Source organism: Schistocerca serialis, chromosome 6 (assembly GCF_023864345.2).
Source record: "Schistocerca serialis cubense isolate TAMUIC-IGC-003099 chromosome 6, iqSchSeri2.2, whole genome shotgun sequence".
Lineage (NCBI taxonomy): Eukaryota > Metazoa > Arthropoda > Insecta > Orthoptera > Acrididae > Schistocerca > Schistocerca serialis.
Genome location: NC_064643.1, coordinates 483,625,223 through 483,643,294, shown reverse-complemented (window position 1 = coordinate 483,643,294; position 18,072 = coordinate 483,625,223). Strand labels below are relative to the sequence as shown.

The following is an 18,072-nucleotide window of genomic DNA, read 5'->3' as shown; positions in this document are numbered from 1 at the left end:
TAGAGGGAGCTGTAGAGGGCAAAACTGTAGAGGAAGACAGAGATTGGAATACGTGAAGCAAATAATTGAGGACGTAGGTTGCAAGTGCTACTCTGAGATGAAGAGGTTAGCACAGGAAAGGAATTCGTGGCGGGCCGCATGAAACCAGTCAGTAGACTGATGACACACACACACACACACACACACACACACACACACACACACACACACACACACTTATGTTCTCGAAACTTCAACAAAAGCCCGTACCGAGCTACTGAGCCTCTCTCCTGCTGAGTCTTCCACTGGAGTTTATCTATCGTCTCCGTAACGCTTTCGCGATTACTAAATGATCCTGTAACTAAACGCGCTGCTCTCCGTTGGATCTTCTCTCTCTCTCTTCTATCAACCCCATCTGGTACGGATCCCACACTGCTGAACAGTATTCAAGCAGTGGGCGAACAAGCGTAGTGTAACCTACTTCCTTTGTTTTCGGATTGCATTTCTTTAGGATTCTTCCAGTGAATCTCAGTCTGGCATCTGCTTTACCGACGATCAACTTTATATGATCATTCCATTTTAAATCACTCCTAAAGCGTACTCCCGGATAATTTATGGAATTAACTGCTTCCAGTTGCTGACCTGCTATATTGTAGCTAAATGATAAGGGATCTTTCGTTCTATGTGTTCGCAGCACATTGCACTTGTCTACATTGAGATTCAATTGCCATTCCCTGCACCATGCGTCAATTCGCTGCAGATCCTCCTGCATTTCAGTACAATTTTCCATTGTTACAATCTCTCGATATACCACAGCATCATCCGCAAAAAGCCTCAGTGAACTTCCGATGTCATCCACACAATCATTTATGTATATTGTGAATAGCAACGGTCCTACGACACTCCCCTGCGGCACACCTGAAATCACTTTTACTTCGGAAGACTTCTCTCCATTGAGAATGACGTGCTGCGTTCTGTTATCTAGGAACTCTTCAATCCATTCACACAATTGGTCTGATAATCCATATGCTCTTACTTTGTTCATTAAACGACTGTGGGGAACTGTATCGAACGCCTTGCGGAAGTCAAGAAACCTCTCATCTACCTGGGAACCCGTGTCTATGGATGCCGACCAGAATAAAAATCTGCCCCTCATAACATCACAGATAAATTATTCCAACAGTTTCCACCGAGAGAAAGAACCAGGTGCTAGTTATCCAGTTGTGTAGTTGTGTAGTTGCTTACTGTTGCTGTAGAGAGTTGCTGATGGCTGTCTGGTTGGGACTGTGGTGTTAGCGTACTTGGTGGCTTGGGAAAATCGTGTGACCTACTTCCAGCAGATTCCAAAACTATCCTGGCTATACGTGTCTAAAACCTGCGTGGCAGACCTTTACTTACTTCAGCTATGTCCTATCGAACAACTTATCAAGAGCGGTAAGCGGTGGGCTAACATGGGTGCGTAATTTTAACTAAACAAAGACCTACCTTTGGATGTTGCGTACTTGAAGTCCAGTCGCACATTGGCGAGCTCTTCATCCTACCTGCCCTTAACCTGTGATGAAATTTTCTTATGCTGCGCTCCCATATGTGCTCCTGATTGAACCTTGCATGAATACAAGTACACACTGGAAAGGGTCAGCACACCATTTAAGAACGCAGAAAATAATCTCGTAAAATAAAATATATTATTGAGGCCGTTTGTCCTCAGTTTAACTTTGTGTACAAACGCTGAAGCGGGATGAACAAAAGCACTCATCAGGCTGAAGCTAATTCAGATCGACAAGATAGTCCCGCCCTGCCGAATTAGCTACTCGCATATTGCATTACCATCACGTTGCTGATCTGCCACGCGGTATTTGACACGAATCACCACGATAGTTTTGGAATCTGCCGACAATAAGCCCCCCGGTTTTTCCAAGACAGAAAAAAGACGCTAACCCTATAGTCACAACCAGACTGCCATCAGCGACAATCTACGAGCAATAACACTACTAGACTGCATCGTCCAACTTACCGACATTTGGTTGAGTGGTGACGTGTGACGCCCCTTAAGGTTTGTTCAGATTAACGTCTAAGTATGTAGATATTGTCAAAATAAAAAATATGCTTTGAAAAACCAATTAAGGGCCGTGCCTACACGACGGTAAGTATTCGGACGTAAGAAACATCACTATAGCCCCGACGCATTCGTTTGTACACTACGGTCTGTCACCTCTACTTTCATCTATCGAACCTTGGACGTCAAAGAAGCCACCGCACCAATTATTTTCCTATCAAAACTGTTGTTTCACGTCGGTTCCTCCAAAGAAAACTCTGTCGGAACACTCTCTCAAATACTTCTAACTTCATTCTTGTAAAATGTTTTTCTAATGGAGCATTTTTTCCGTCGGTCGTCTATTCCTTGGACTCGCCCACCTGCTTGTTGCCGTGGGGCGTCTGTCCTTTGGAATAGCGTCTTACTTTAAGTTTGTGTCTTACGCCAACGCTGCAGGAAGAGACAACTGATACCGTCTCCCTCCGGGACCCGTACAAAAGAAAACCTTTTCAACAGCCCTGTGTTTGCTACGGACTACTAGCGTTACTAAGTTCTTGAAAATTACACACTTTTCCTGAACCATCTTGTATATTACGACTCCGTTCCAGATGTATTCAAGATGATCTTTTGCCATTTATGAACGCTATATTTTGTGATCTTTAGCACTCACACAGTTCAGTTTCTACTGTAATACTATACGTACAGCTTGGCGAGAGTAACATCGGCCCGTTTGTCGTGATAAATATGGCACCATACGTGGAACAAAATGTAAAAACCTCTAATAGATTCTTAATGGTGGTGTTACATGGTACTTCAACAGTATTCGTCTCTATTTTACAAGGGAACCTTACGGAAGAAGTCTGCTTCCGCAGCTGACTGGTCAGTGCGACTGAATGCCGTGCGAGAGACCCGGGTTCGATTACCTATACTGCCAGGAATTTTTACTCGGTGGGAGGTCTGGATTGGGGTACACTCAGCCTTCTGAGGAGCTACTTGGCTGAGTGGTAACAGCTCCAAGCCCAAGATACCAGATGACGACCAGGAGAGTGGTGTGGTGACAGCTTGCTCGTCCTTATTGACGCCATTGGCAGAGGATAACACGGCGGTCGGTCGGTCCCGATTGGCCCGTCGAAGGCCAGAGCATGGAACCTTACGGAATGGCCCTTTTCGGTTTTCTTGATATTTACTGGATTTGTAGGTCAGTACCCTAAATTTCGTGATTCACTAAAAAATTGCCATTGAAAAGAGGAAGATTTCTGAGCTTAGTTAAGCACAATAATTTGTTAACTGACGTATTCGCCGGTAGCTGACTGTGTGGCGTAATGTGTCTGTTATCGTGTTTTTTACTTAACAGGACTCCGAAATCTTCTTAACTTCAGAGGCATCTTTTCGAGAACTGCACCGTACTGATTTTTGAAATTGATGTCCGTGTGCTTACATTCAAATCGTGTAAGAAAGAAGAAAGCCGAATAGGATCAGTGCGTAAGATCCTCTTGTTGGTAAGGACACTAAAACGAGTGTGCTAAACAATTCAATACCAAAATAACATCATCGAACATTAAAAAAATACAGAAACATCCTGTTCTAGCAGACATTCCAAGCATCAGCAAAGACAGGCTTCGCTTCGTCACCTATCCCTGGAAACAACAAGAATGTTATATCGAGGAAGCCACTTGGCTTTGAATTGTCACCGAAGATCTGTTCGGTTCTTAACCGAGTGAGAACCAGCACTGGAAGATCTGCCGACTCTGCACAAGTGGAAGAAAGAATAACTGTACAGAGTTAAGATTGTGGCGCTGGATAGCAGACTGTTCGCCATGTCATACAAGAATCTCCTCTGAGAGCTTTCCCTGGCGATCCAAGAGAGTTCCTGGTGATGACGGAGGGATCGGTAGACTATATTCATGGCTTGAATATTAGTTTGTATTTTAAGTAAATTGTAATACTATTTGTTTGTGACGTGGCCTTACGCTAAATAAAAACAAATAAACCATCATCGACATCATTTGGTACTTCTCAGCGAGCGGTCTTCCACGCTTCGAAACAGCCCTCCTTGTAACACTTAGAATTATGTTAAATAATACTCCACTTTTTAATGTGCGATACATGTGTCTATGGGATATATTTCCTCTACTGAAGATATTTCCTATAATGACTGCTGGATCGTTCATAACAATAAGAGTTAGGCGACTCCTTTTGCATACCAGCTGTTCTGTCCATATCAGTATGACCGTTATTCTCGTTGGTATATTTCTGCGTTGACTCCCTCAACTTCTCTTCCGTTGTTGTGCTTCGAAGTGGTATAAAGCAGGCGAAACGAAAATAGTCTGTGTAACAACGGTGTAAGATGTGGAAAACCGCTGCAAGGCGCTGCTCCTGTTGTTAGTGGGCAGCGGACTCCAGTATTACAGTACTCATTCATTTCTTAGGTTTCGCGGAGGGAGACTTCTTACAAACAGCACTAGTCCAGAGCAGTAGCAAACACAACCACGGAGGAATTAGAAATTTTCTTTTACCGAACAAAAATTGTATGCTGCCTTGCAGTATTCAGTGTTGAAAGGGCCACGTTTTGCCGATTTCCTGGAGACGTCTGCTTCTATTTTGTTCCTCGTTGCCATTCGACGCATGAACACTTCCATTTTGGCTCATTCATTCTGATATTGTACTCTTTGGTGTGTTTCTACCTGCAACACTTAATAAAGAATACGTACATCGCAACTTGATTAGCTTGTAGTGGCTTCATAGAACCGGTTTGCGCTGCGCTACTGTACACAAATTATGATTTCCCTCTCCCCCTCTCTTGACATGAACTTTTAGTAGGCGATAGTGTGTCTTTAAAGTATTGAGAAATGTAGTAGACTGTATATTGCTCCTCTCAAAAAACGTGTAAAGGAAAATAAATGACGTGCTTGCTATACTTTACTGTTTTACTAAGGAAAACTTTGTACATATGGACTGACAAAAGTTGAGTGCGAGAATTCACACGCATCAATTCTGACCTTGTTCGGCAACGATTCATATTGTTGAAATGTCAGACGAGAGCAATAACACTTACAGGCCAGGGCGGCCTATTCTGTGGCGAGTTCTAAAAATTAGTAGCACGTTGTCCATGAGGTCCGTTGCCCAGTAACTGAAAACTAGTCTCTTAAAACTTATAAGCTGGTGATAATAAAACGCCATGTTCAGTCTTTAGCACACTTTGTTGCAGGATTGTACGCTCGTTGGTAGAACCCGTAGAAGAGATAGAAATTCATAACGAGGTTTGGAAAATGAAGGTAAAAGAGCACTCGAGGCACTGGGCAGTCAGGATGAATCATATTCATCGAGTGGATTATGAGGATGACGAACTGCACCTGCAAACACAATGTACGATACCGTTAGAAATAAGCTGTACACACTGAACCGTCAGCATATAAAATTACGCTAATATATAGTTTTTGTAAGTGTGACAATTTGGATACTGTTACAGAAAAAGCGTACAAACCTGTGACGGAGCCGAGTTATGTATCTCCAGTGGTAGTTTGCTTCCACTCCTTGTTATCTATCCTCCTCTGACTTGATTCCCTCATCAAATGCTGAGTATGTGTTTATATGTGTCGACATAACTCGTTCTGGAGCTTAGTGCTCATACATTTCGACTTAATATCAGGCACGTAAATTATTCATGCTATAGGTAACGTGTGAAAGGGTGATACCTGGATCCATCTGCTTACCTGTTACAGTACTTTCAGCGTCAGTGGTAATAGGCAGGTAGCATTCGTGGGAAGGGGTGATGAAGAGGAAATATCAGTCAACGATGTTGAATGTGACTGATTGTGACCTTTCTTTCGCACGCAACTTAAATAATTGGGTGAGCGAAATGGTCAGGATGTTGAATGATTTGTTTGCTGAAGATTTAAAAAAACTAATTTGATGTTCCACCTCCATTACGTTTTACTAGCAGTTTACGACGAAAAACTTTGGTAATTCCATTTTGTTTCTGTCTAGTTGAAGGTGCGCATTTAATTACAGATATGACAGAGCTATAAATTTAGGAGTGTACTATTCACTTCTCAAAGTCTCACAATCGTTTCCTGCCCCCTCTAAAATTTTCGTCTTACTGATTCTTTGAGAAAGTTGGAGTAGCTGCCAGCTTAAAAAAAAAAAGGGGGGGAAACCTCTCTTATTCGTAACTGAGTTAAGAAAATAAGAATCCCATTTTTTAATTTGAATCTTTATTGCACACCACGAGGTAGTAGTTGATAAAAGATTATCACCTTCGCCACACAATACTATCAGATGCAAATAAACCTTTGAAATGTCAACGGTGTTATTGAGGAGAAATAATCGGCCTTGGTGACGCCATCCCCTGAGTTTGTGGATAGGGAGTTAATTTGAGTCAAGGTGACGGAGAGGCTTTGGTGTGCACTGGTCAAACCATTAAAGGATTCAGGTCTGCTGAAGCGAATGGAATATAGCCGCTCAATATTTTACAATAATAAACAGAGAAAGGCATTGAATTTCGTCTCACTATCCTAACGGACCCGTTCGCCGTACATCCCACATTGATTTCTGTGGATATTTCACGCAGTGTTGCTTGTCTGTTAGCACTGACAACTCTGTGCTTTGTGCAAGCGCTGCTGCACTTGGTCGTTAAGTGAAGGCCGTCGGCCACTGCGCTGTCTGTGGTGAGAGGTAATGCCGAAAATTTGGTATTCTCGGCACTCTCTTGACACTGTGGATCTCGGAATATAGAATTCGCTAAAGATTTCGGAAACAGAATGTCCCATACGTCTAGCTCTAATTGTGAATCCGTGTTCAGAGGCTGTTAATTCCCGTCGTGGCGCCATAGTAACGTCTGAAGTATTTTCACGAGTCATCTGAGTACAAATGACAGCTCCGTCAATTCGCTGTCCTTCTATACCTTGCGTACACGGTACTATCGCCATCTCTATATGTGCATATCGCTCGCTATCCCATGACTTTTGTCCCCTCAGTGTGTTGCAGACTTTCATCAAACAGCTACTTTTGGCGCTGATACAATGCAATCCAGATTCTCAACTGAATGTGTAGCCTGATAACTGCGGTAGCATTGTATCCTATTTTCGTAGTCATTGCCGTCAGTGAAAATTCAAGAAATCCGCTTACGTATCATCGTAAAACCTCGACACACGACTGCCAAATGCTAAGAATCTAGACAGTATTTTAATTGCCTCTTCTGAAATGTGGATCAAACGTTAACTCTAAATGAAAGTAGCGGGTTCAAGTTTGTATTTGACCTAGAGTAAGATAGTGTATTGTTGGTAATATGTGCGAGATTCTGTATACAAGGCTGTCAGTTCGTCATATGTCATTAATGAAAAACAATCCCAAATAGCAGCTTCATTTCTTTATCGTTTCTTCGTAGCTGTTTTGTTGTGTGCATTACGTTGTCTTCATTTACCTCTATGCTCTTTCCATGTTATAATTACAAGTTCCCCGTGAGTAATCTGGCCTTGGCACTGTAAGCATTAAACATTTGGTGAAACAGGAAAAAAGAAAAAAAGTAATTCAGCAATATTGGTAATGTACTGGTTTTGTGTTCTGACTCCAAATTCGAATCATCTATTGCTTGTGGACCTACCATCTGTAACGTCGTGAGGCGCCTCTTCCAGGGCAGTACAGTCTCTGTGGCTGTGAGGGCACCGATAGCAGACAGCAGGTAGTATGTGTACATGACGGTGTGCACCAGCGAGTTGACCATCAGTGGGAATACACACACCCCACCTGCCGTGTACTTAGCTACGGACCAGCTGAGCAGCAGTGATGTCGTATGGTGGTACAGGTGTAGGAAGGAAGCTTGCAAGAATTTCTTGCGCAGCACGAAAATAGCCTGTCAACAAAGTCAGTTTGACAGTAACAATAGAGATTATTTTATTCCTCCCTCCCCCCCCACCTCTCTCTCTCTCTCTCTCTCTCTCTCTCTCTCTCTCTCTCTCTCTCTCTCTCTCTCTGTGTGTGTGTGTGTGTGTGTGTGTGTGTGTGTGTGTGTGTGTGTGTGAGAGAGAGAGAGAGAGAGAGAGAGAGAGAGAGAGAGAGAGCTGAATCGAATACCCTTTGATAACAGGGATTGCGCCTTTGCTATGCTAGCTAGCATGGCTGACTGGGTCACTATGTCGCGAAGTTTACATTAGAGATACGGCAGCCTTCTGCGTACGCCTCAGTTAACTGGAACACGCCAGTTTCCGCAAGTACACTAATGTCGAAAAGTTAAGCATAATCGGGGAGGAAAACTAAAAGGAAAAAGACGAGCAGTTACAGTAAATGAATGACTGGATTTATCCAGAAAACGAAATTATGCTTTCTGTAGGAAATCCCTACTTGGCATAGGTGCAGGATTTAAATCTAACAAGCTGTGCGTCACACCTATTATATTTCACTTTCGTTCGTATTTTCGATGAGTGGAGACTACAGCCTGTTGGTGAAGTTTACGATGAAATGCAAGAAATACAGTATTTAAAACTTTCTCGTATTTTGCTGGTTACAATCCTCGCATTTCATGAAGAAGGTCTAGCACATCTTGCCGATGGTCCTGAGACAACCGTAAATTAAAAAAATCGGCGAAGACAAATATTTCACGACATGGCCAATATCTGGCCCTAGCTGCAAAGCCAACAACGTCTGACAACAGCAATTTTCAGATTACTGTCTCTCAGGAGTTGCAGTTTCTCTTTCGCGTTGTATCGGAGTCGTAGAGCTTTATTAATGTCCCAAATCTTTCCGGTACAAATTATGAAGATGGAGGATGATCATAAACTGAGTACTTTGAGATAGGGAAATAATGTTCGGAAATGAATGTATAATTTACTGTTGACATAGGCAGTTCTCACTTTTAGCGTTCTGTCAAATATATCTGTTGTACAGAGAGAAAGGCACCTAGAACCCCACTATGCACTCTGCCTGCGGGCTCACCCGGGATTTTATATCCCAACTACTTCATGTTAAGAGTATAGAAAAAATAATCCGTCTATATAAGTATGACCCGAAAGTGTTAGGTGTGTCCCACTCAAGGCAGTACTAAACCAGGATCGTTTATAATGGAGATAGAACTGTGAATGAGTGGTGGAATGTTTCTGCAAAGTACTACTGTCGTTCATCCTTCAGAAGGAAAAGAACAGTTTTCTGTCTTGTGGTTGGTGGGGGTGCAGATACATGCGCTATTTTTCAGAAGCCCACTTGGTCGAGATTAATTCTTCATGGACCATATTGTTCATTCGATTCTAGCTGCTGTCGAAGTCGGTACAATCAAAAGATACGGTCATTTATCTCACATATTTTGATACTCGCAAACTTACTCATCAAAACCAATAGGGCACTTCCCGACTATCTAGAACCATGAAAGTTGGCAAGAGGCAAGGTTTTACGATTCAAGCAAAGGAAAAGGTCGTAAAATAGTTAATTTGTAGTTATATCACTTAAAATTAAATCATTGTCGAAAGTCTTGAAACTCCAAGGACCGATATATTGCCAGTATTGATGTCGATAACATGCAGTATACACAGAATTAAGTTTTTAGCGAACCCTCAGAGCGATAGTCCTACTCGCTCTTTGGCAATTTTTTGATTATGCTTAACTTTTTTTTTACATCAGTGTTACAGTAGCTCACGTATTACCGACCCAGCAATGAAAATTTCCATCAAAGTTCAGGGCACGACTCAGCCTTCGCTTATTCTCTACTCCCTTGCGTGAGGGTATAGCTGAACCGGTAGTAACATTTCATTATTATTTATAGCTTATCAAGGCCACTTCACGCCGGAGATATGACGTACTTACCGTCTCTGTGAGGTCAGCCATGCGTACGATCATTCCATACCAGAACACCGACACGAGCTGAAACATAGGAAACAAAATTCTATTTACAGTTGCATGAGCACACAACACACTTACGTTTCAAGCACGTGGGCTTCGAAATGCAATGAACGACATCAGAGAAAATTGTTCCTGAGACAATTATTTTTTCGCCGGAAGAAGAAAATAGATTTTTAGTGTTGCAAGGCAACAAGGCAATCATTCAGATATTACATGAAAGACATTCGTGGAGCTTTGCATTCAGTGTAACCTGAAACAACTTGCGGATGACTACTTCCATCTTCGTCACTAGCGAACAGTTTTTGTTTCGATGAAGGTGACGGTGGTAATTGTCAAAGAGTTAATTTCAATTTATTGTGCATGCGTCTAGACAAGCGTTTCTTAATCTTTTCGATAAGTGGCATCCCTTTTATCCCCACTTTTATCGGGGGCCCCCTACTGTGTTTCTAAAGTATGTTTTGCTACATTCTGTGAATGGATTATTTGCAACGAAAATAACAATTCTCAAATAAAATTTGTTTAAAAAAAGTACTATCAAACTGAACCAAAAAGTTCTGAAGTATTTTGCGTTTAAAATAATATAACCAGACAGGACTTTTCCGTTTTTATTTTATGCGGTGAGTGATACTGATACTTTTCGCAGCTATACGTAATAATAGTTCTTACGGACGAAAGTTGTATTCCCATGACATGTCGACAGTCTGCTGCGGTACTTCTTTTTCTGGTCGCAGGTTCGAATCCTGCCTCGGGCATGATGTGTGTGATGTCCTTAGGTTAGTTAGGTTTAAGTAGTTCTAAGTTCTAGGGGACTGATGACCACGGAAGTTAAGTCCCATAGTGCTCAGAGCCATTTGAACTTTTTCTCGGCACATGAGCTGCGAACCCTGTTTCGCACATACATGTAGTTACAAATAGTGAAAGTACCATCATGACCTTTAGCGACAGTTGAGGATATTTATTTTTGAAACTGCACTAGAATTTTAATTATTTTTTGTTTTTACGTATTAAATTTTTTTTCTCCTAATGATGAATAAAAGTTTCGTATTTTTCTGCTGACACTGTAGAAAGGCGTGCGTGGACAATAAACGAGTTTTTAAGCAACAATTAATATGTATATTTAATCTGCTGTTCATTTGGGGAACCCTTCACATAGTGAATAATCTACAACAATCGCTTCTGTTCTATAAAGCCTTTTATTGTTGGGAAGCACTCAGACTCGCTGGAGAGCAAGAATTTCACCACAATTCTGTTTTTTAAGCAAGAATTTTTGCATGAGCAGTAAATACATTACTCGTTTGCATTTTGTAGGTCAAAGTTAAAAGCTTTCATTTCTTAATATGTATCCTAAGTAGTCAATTCGAAGCACCTGATTTCTATTAAATAATCCACCTTTCAATTTGAAATTGTGTTCTACAGTAAAACCAAGCACCTCATCCATCAGCTCAAAAATATATACTGGTGTGTCTGTTCCAGATAACCATCTAACCTCAGTACGTAAAAGGAGGACTAGGTGCAGCCTCAGATAGTCTTTGAAATAAACGATCATTTAGTGGCTAAGATTTTATAAAGTTAATAATTTTTATGGCCCATTCAAGACTCTTATAATTGGAGGGATAATCTTTTTCTTTGCAAGTGTCTGCCTGTGGATCGTGCAGTGGGTGCTAGAACAGTTTTTGGCGATATGTTTGAGCTCCACGCCTCCATAAAATAGGCCAATCGCTACAGATTTCAATGCAGTTGTCCAAAGGTGTTCTATATTTTTTAAAAAAAGAATTTAAAGGCTCGAATATTTCACGTATTTGGCGACATTTGCATAAAAGATCATCCAATTAAGCGTTTTCGTAAAGATATCCAATAACTGCAGTTCGTATGTGTGTATCTACATCTTTATATTCATCAGTTTGTAATGAAAATATGCGTGGTTTGAGACAAAAAGTAAGTTAATTCCGCATACACTATCTGATCAAACGCATCTTTATACCTATTAAAGAGGGCTCACTTTCAGTGAGGTTGCTGAATGTCAGTGGAGGAACGGGAGCCCGTTCTTCACAAAGAGCCGAAACCAGAGGAGTTAGTGATGTTGAACGCTGAGGTCTCGAGCGAAGGCGACATTCTAATTTATCACAAAAGAGTTCCGTTGAGTTTGGTCGGGACTCTGGGTAGGCCAGTCCATTTTAGGAATGTTGCTGTCCACATTGCTTTATAGATTCTGCTTTAAGACGGGGTACATTATAATACTGATGCTGTCAATCTTCGCCTCCGAATTGTTTTCACTGTAGGCAGTACGCATTGCTCTAAAATGTGCTCATATCCCTATACAAATATGGTTTTCTCAAGCGTAATAAAGAACTCACTCCAAAACCATGAAAAGACATCCATACCGTAAGACTATGTACTCCTTACTCCACAATGACGGGATCTGTTCGACCATTAAGACACCCATATTGTAACATCACCTACTCCTTACCTCACAGTGACTACAGAAATATATAACTGAGAATCTGCTCGACCACTGTACCGCATTCTTTTGAACTCCATAAGCACCATCATTGTGCTTGCTGGAATGCTGGTAGCACTTCTGGACTCTAGTGAGAGCTTTCACTGATTTCGTACGGTTTTTTACGACCGCCGCCCAATGCTCGGCTGCCACTGCCCGTCGGTACATTGGGTCTGCCTGTCTTGGCTTAGATAGGTTGTTCCTTCGCGTTTCCACTTCAGAATCATATCACCAGCAGTCGACTCGAGTAGCATCGGAAGAATTGAAAAGTCCTTAACGGATTTGTTACTCAAGTGACATTAAAGAACGCTGCACTGAACAGCAACGTTACACCCGCCTTTTGCAGCCAAGCAAGTCGGCTATAGCTGAACATTGTATTTCTACTGGACATTCAATGGAGTATGACAAAACAATGATTTTGTCCACAGCAACGCCTTTCTGGGACTCCATTATTAAAGAATCCGTAGAAATACGACTGACGGAAAATCTGTTAAACAGCGGCTACCAGCTGTACAGTGCATGGAATCCCATCATCTCCACGATTTGCTCTAATCGAAGACGACTGAGTGCGCCGAAGGCCGCGGCAAACAGCAACGCAGAGGGCGACTTAGTTCCGCTATTCCACCAGCGAGGGCGCTGCCGGCGGGCAGTGTGGTTCATCTATCGTTTTCGACGCATGCGCAGAATAGTTAAAGTGCGCTATATATTGCGGAACGGAGGACGTTTTCGCCACACCTTCACTACGCCACACCTTCACCTGCCCATGTTAGGCAAAATTTTTCTGCCTGACTCATGTAGTACTATCACTGTCAGAGGGTGGTACGGGACTACAAGTCCCACCGCCACACCTCCAAAGTGAATTGCAGTGACGCAGTCACTGCCCTGTGGAAATTTACTGCCTCACCAATACAGTTAGACCGCAATAGACCGGTGATGCTGTATTGTAACTTATCACCCCGGACTACAAGTCCACAAAAAAAAAAAAAAAAAAAAAACGTTTTCGTCAGTCCGCGACGGCTCACCTGAAGATGATTGGCTGGTGCTCAGTTGAAATATCGTGCGAAGTATTGAACGACGACTGGCTGCAAGCCCGAAATTTGTTTGAACAGACATTAAATTAGTCAACGTCAACGTTCAGTGTTACTGAGCTGACCTGGCCCATTCTGCTGTTATTGCTTCTCCGCTGACAACGCAACACTCACCGCGTCATTTTATACGGGCGGTCCGCTTCTCGTGACATCCAGAGATTCGTTCCACAATACATAGCGGTGTCCGAAGGACGGTTACTTATAATATCGTATTGGTACTCAATTTTTGCGGTGAGGTATGATGTCATTCGAAAATGAGATACCGCTGTTTTTTTGCTGGATTTTACCTAACATATAACTCACCATCTCCACAGTGGCTTGTTTAATAAGATTTTCTGCAAATGAGTAGGCTCAGTCACGTTGAACTGTCGGGTAGCTCACTAGGTAGGAAACCTCAATAGTTTCTCCATTAATATTTTTTGTGGTTTGAACCACAAAGACTGAAGAAATTCACAGAATCTGTGTTACGCGGAATACTATGTAAGAAACACTGGTCCGAAATAGTGTCTTATACGAGGATGCTGCCACTAAACTGTAGGTGGACCGATGAGAAATTGTATCTAGTCAAGTAATTGATTCCGAAAATGAGTGGGATCCACAAGGCTTTTGTGGATCATTTTTTTTGGTACCACTATTATTTAACTTCAGATATTTCCATTATTTGTACCCCCGGTGTGCATTAAACCAGGAAAATTTTATTATCAGGTGGATACTATCAGTTGTTAGAACTGGCACATTTTTCTAAGAAAATATGTACCGCCCATACCAACGCTATTGAAGAGATCGACCTTTTCGTATATTGTTGACGCAGATCATATTTTTTTTAATTACAATATTCCACTAAAATTTTGAAAGCAGCTTAACAGTTCTTCAGTTTAGTAAACGGAATATTTTGATCCTGAGCTATAAACGCTTGTTCGTCACATTTCTAGAATGAATGCGTTCACATCAAGTCAGTCACATTCATGGATATCACTATGCTTAGTAAATAATTATGTCGTCAACTTGCTACGAGGACCAATCTGGCTCACACACAGCACTTAAACTATGAAGTTTTGCGACAAGCTGCCCCAATTGTGTTCGTCCTGAAATAGTACAAACTATTCCGCCTCTTAACAAAAAGTGTTTTAATCTCTGTACTACTTACGAACGTACTAGCAATAAAATACGAGTAAACTATTTTGGATTAAAGCGAATAATTTTTCAGAAAGTATTTCTCCCTTGGAGTCGTCTCTTTTTTTTCGAAATTATTTGGACTTAATCAGTATGCGTTGTTCGCTTCTCCTACATCTGTTGCCAGTGCATAAAGTCATAGTTATCCGAAACGTTGACATGTGTAGTTTGTTTCAGATAATCCAGAAATGTTGAATATACAGGGTGTTACAAAAAGGTACGGCCAAACTTACAGGAAACATTCCTCGCTCATAAAGAAACAAAATGTTATTTGGACATGTGTCCGGAAACGCTTACTTTCCATGTTAGAGCTCATTTTATTACTTCTCTTCAAATCACATTAATCATGGAATGGAAACACACAGCAACAGAACGTACCAGCGTGACTTCAAACAATTTGTTACAGGAAATGTTCAAAATGTCCTCCGTTAGCGAGGATACATGCATCCACCCTCCTTCGCATGGAATCCCTGATGCGCTGATGCAGCCCTGGAGAATGGCGTATTGTATCACAGCCGTCCACAATACGAGCACGAAGAGTCTCTACATTTGGTACCGGGGTTGCGTAGACAAGAGCTTTCAAATGCCCCCATAAATGAACGTCAAGAGGGTTGAGGTCAGGAGAGCGTGGAGGCCATGGAATTGGTCCGCCTCAACCAATCCATCGGTCACCGAATCTGTTTTTGAGAAGCGTACGAACACTTCGACTGAAATGTGCAGGAGCTCCATCGTGCGTGAACCACATGTAGTGTCGTGCTTGTAAAGGCACATGTTCTAGCAGCGCAGGTAGAGTATCCCGTATGAAATCATGATAACGTGCTCCATTGAGCGTAGGTGGAAGAACGTGGGGCCCAATCAAGACATCACCAACAATGCCTGCCCAAACGTTCACAGAAAATCTGTGTTGATAACGTGATTACACAATTGCGTGCGGATTCTCGTCAGCCCACACAGGTTGATTGTGCAAATTTACAATTTGATCACGTTGGAATGAAGCCTCATCCGTAAAGAGAACATCTGCACTGAAATGAGCATTGACACATTGTTGGATGAACCATTCGCAGAAGTGTAGCCGTGGAGGCCAATCAGCTGCTGATAGTGCCTGCACACGCTGTACATGGTACGGAAACAACTGGTTCTGCCGTAGCACTCTCCATACATTGACGTGGTCAACGTTACCTTGTACAGCAGCAACTTCTCTGACGCTGACTTTAGGGTTATCGTCAACTGCACGAAGAATTGCCTCGTCCATTGCAGGTGTCCTCGTCGTTCTAGGTCTTCCCCAGTCGCAAGTCATAGGCTGGAAAGTTCCGTGCTCCCTAAGACGCCGATCAATTGCTTCGAACGTCTTCCTGTCGGGACACCTTCGTTCTGGAAATCTGTCTCGATACAAACGTACCGCGCCACGGCTATTGCCCCGTGCTAATCCATACATCAAATGGGCATCTACCAACTCCGCATTTGTAAACATTGCACTGACTGCAAAACCACGTGATGAACACTAACCTGTTGTTGCTACGTACTGATGTGCTTGATGCTAGTACTGTAGAGCAATGAGTCGCATGTCAACACAAGAACCGAAGTCAACATTACCTTCCTTCAATTGGGCCAACTGGCGGTGTATCGAGGAAGTACAGTACATACTGACGAAACTAAAATGAGCTCTAAAATGGAAATTAAGCGTTTCCGGACACATGTCCACATAACAGCTTTTCTTTGTGTGTGAGGAATGTTTCCTGAAAGTTTGGCCGTACCTTTTTGTAACACCCTGTTTAGTGGATAATTCAACAGTAGGAAGATAAATGAAATGATGGTATGGCATTATTGGCTTCGAGACGCTGTCTGTGGTAGTTCTGCCGCCTGGTGCAAGTCTTCGTATTTGACGCCGCTTTGTCGATTTGCGCATCGATGAAGATGAGATGAAATGATTTGGACGGTACAAACACCCAGTTCCCAGCCAGAATCGAATCGGGGACCACGCGATCTGGAGACAGCGGCGACTGCTTCTAGACTAGGAACTGCGGACAGTGGGAAGGCAATGGTTTGCTACAGTTCCTTTCTGAAAATATTTCCTCCATTTTCATCTTTGCGAGAGCCCACTAGCGGTTAGCATTTAATATTCTCCGTAAATGGAAGAACTTGGGGTATTAGAAAACTAACGTCGTATTAGAAATTGTTCTCATTTTCGTACTGCGTTCATTTTTAAATTGTGCTGCACGGAATATAGAAGTGCATAATCATTCCCGACGTCGTTGGAATTTTTGGATCCTCTTTTACTTAACCCAACGCAGTGAATGAGTCATAATCTTTCTAAACAATCTGCTTAAAACGTGGTGTTATACCTAGATAAAGAGCTTTTCACTACATGCCGCAATTGGCGCATTTGGTGGCCACAGCAGTGCAACTAGTTTTGACTTCTTGCCACCAATGCTTTCTACGTATGGTTATCTCCTCCGTCACGAGGACTAACCTCGGTGTCGCTGTGGCTCACAAATGACGGTCGTCCACCTCTTGCTGGACTGCCCACTTTTGGCCATTCTGCGGCGGACTCTTTAACTTTCCCAGCACCCTACCGGGCGACTATGCGTGAACAGCAGCTTTAGTTTTATTCGTGAGGGTGGGTTTTATCATTTGATCTAAGTTTCAGCGCATGTTCTTTGTCCCTCTGTATCCTCCACCCTAGTGCTTTTAGGGTTGAGGTTTTAATGTGTTGCAGAGTGGCTGGCTTCTCCTTTTTATTCTCATGGTCAGCCAGCCATGGTAATGCGCTCTCTTGCTTTGATCTCTTCTACATCTTTCTTGCCTCTGTCTGTGGTTTTCTTGTCCGATTTTGTCCATTTTAGTGTTTGTTGCCCTTCTGACATTCTTGTGGTTTTCTCCTTTCTTCCAGCTGTGTTCTGTATGTCTCGATTATTTTACTCCCACTCTCGTGAAATTATGTTAATTGGAACGAGGGATCGATGACCTATCAGTTTGGTCCCTACACCCCCCCCCCCTTTTAAACTAAACAACCAACATTTCTACGTATGACTGAGTATGTTACCTTACGACGTCTGTTGGAGGGTAAGCGTACGTAATATAATGTAGATCGAGGCCCACGAGAAAGACAGGCCGCGGCGCGTACGTCGCGAGGGTAGGCCTGAACTCGCTCAATTCAGCAAACTACGTTTCCACACCTGTTAACTCATAACTAGGTGTGTTCGTACAAACGAAGATTTCATCTTCTACTGGAACCTGCTGTTATGAAGTCTTACTGATTACTAGTGCTACAACAAATACACAACCTGGCAGTATGCTGTAAGTTATGTGCTCGATGTATATGGTATAACAGCTTGTTTATAGCATTAAGTCTCTTTTGCTTAACAGTCCTCATTTCCTTGAAGATGTGGTGCCTCACGCAACCGATAATCATTTCGGCATGATTGTAATTTTATTGTACGTAGCACAGCCATAACAAAGTATTAGTAGATCTA

At 42.4% G+C, this 18,072-nt stretch overlaps 2 protein-coding genes across 7 annotated transcripts in view; one reads left to right on the top strand and one right to left on the bottom strand.

The window, feature by feature from the left end:
- The window catches only part of LOC126485117 (oxysterol-binding protein-related protein 9), a 520,094-nt gene that overhangs the window by 24,126 nt on the left and 477,896 nt on the right, over positions 1–18,072 (top strand). The gene's annotated exons all lie outside the window — the stretch shown is intronic.
- LOC126485118 (elongation of very long chain fatty acids protein 4-like) overlaps positions 4,976–18,072 on the bottom strand; it is a 112,339-nt gene continuing 99,242 nt past the window's right edge. For both annotated transcript variants that reach the window (XM_050108751.1, XM_050108752.1), the window contains 3 exons: positions 9,806–9,862; positions 7,617–7,865; positions 4,976–5,367 (listed from right to left, as the gene is read on the bottom strand). In XM_050108751.1, coding sequence (XP_049964708.1) covers positions 5,197–5,367; positions 7,617–7,865; positions 9,806–9,862 — 477 coding nt within the window. In that variant the 3' untranslated portion in view covers positions 4,976–5,196. The remainder of the gene's footprint in view (positions 5,368–7,616; positions 7,866–9,805; positions 9,863–18,072) is intronic.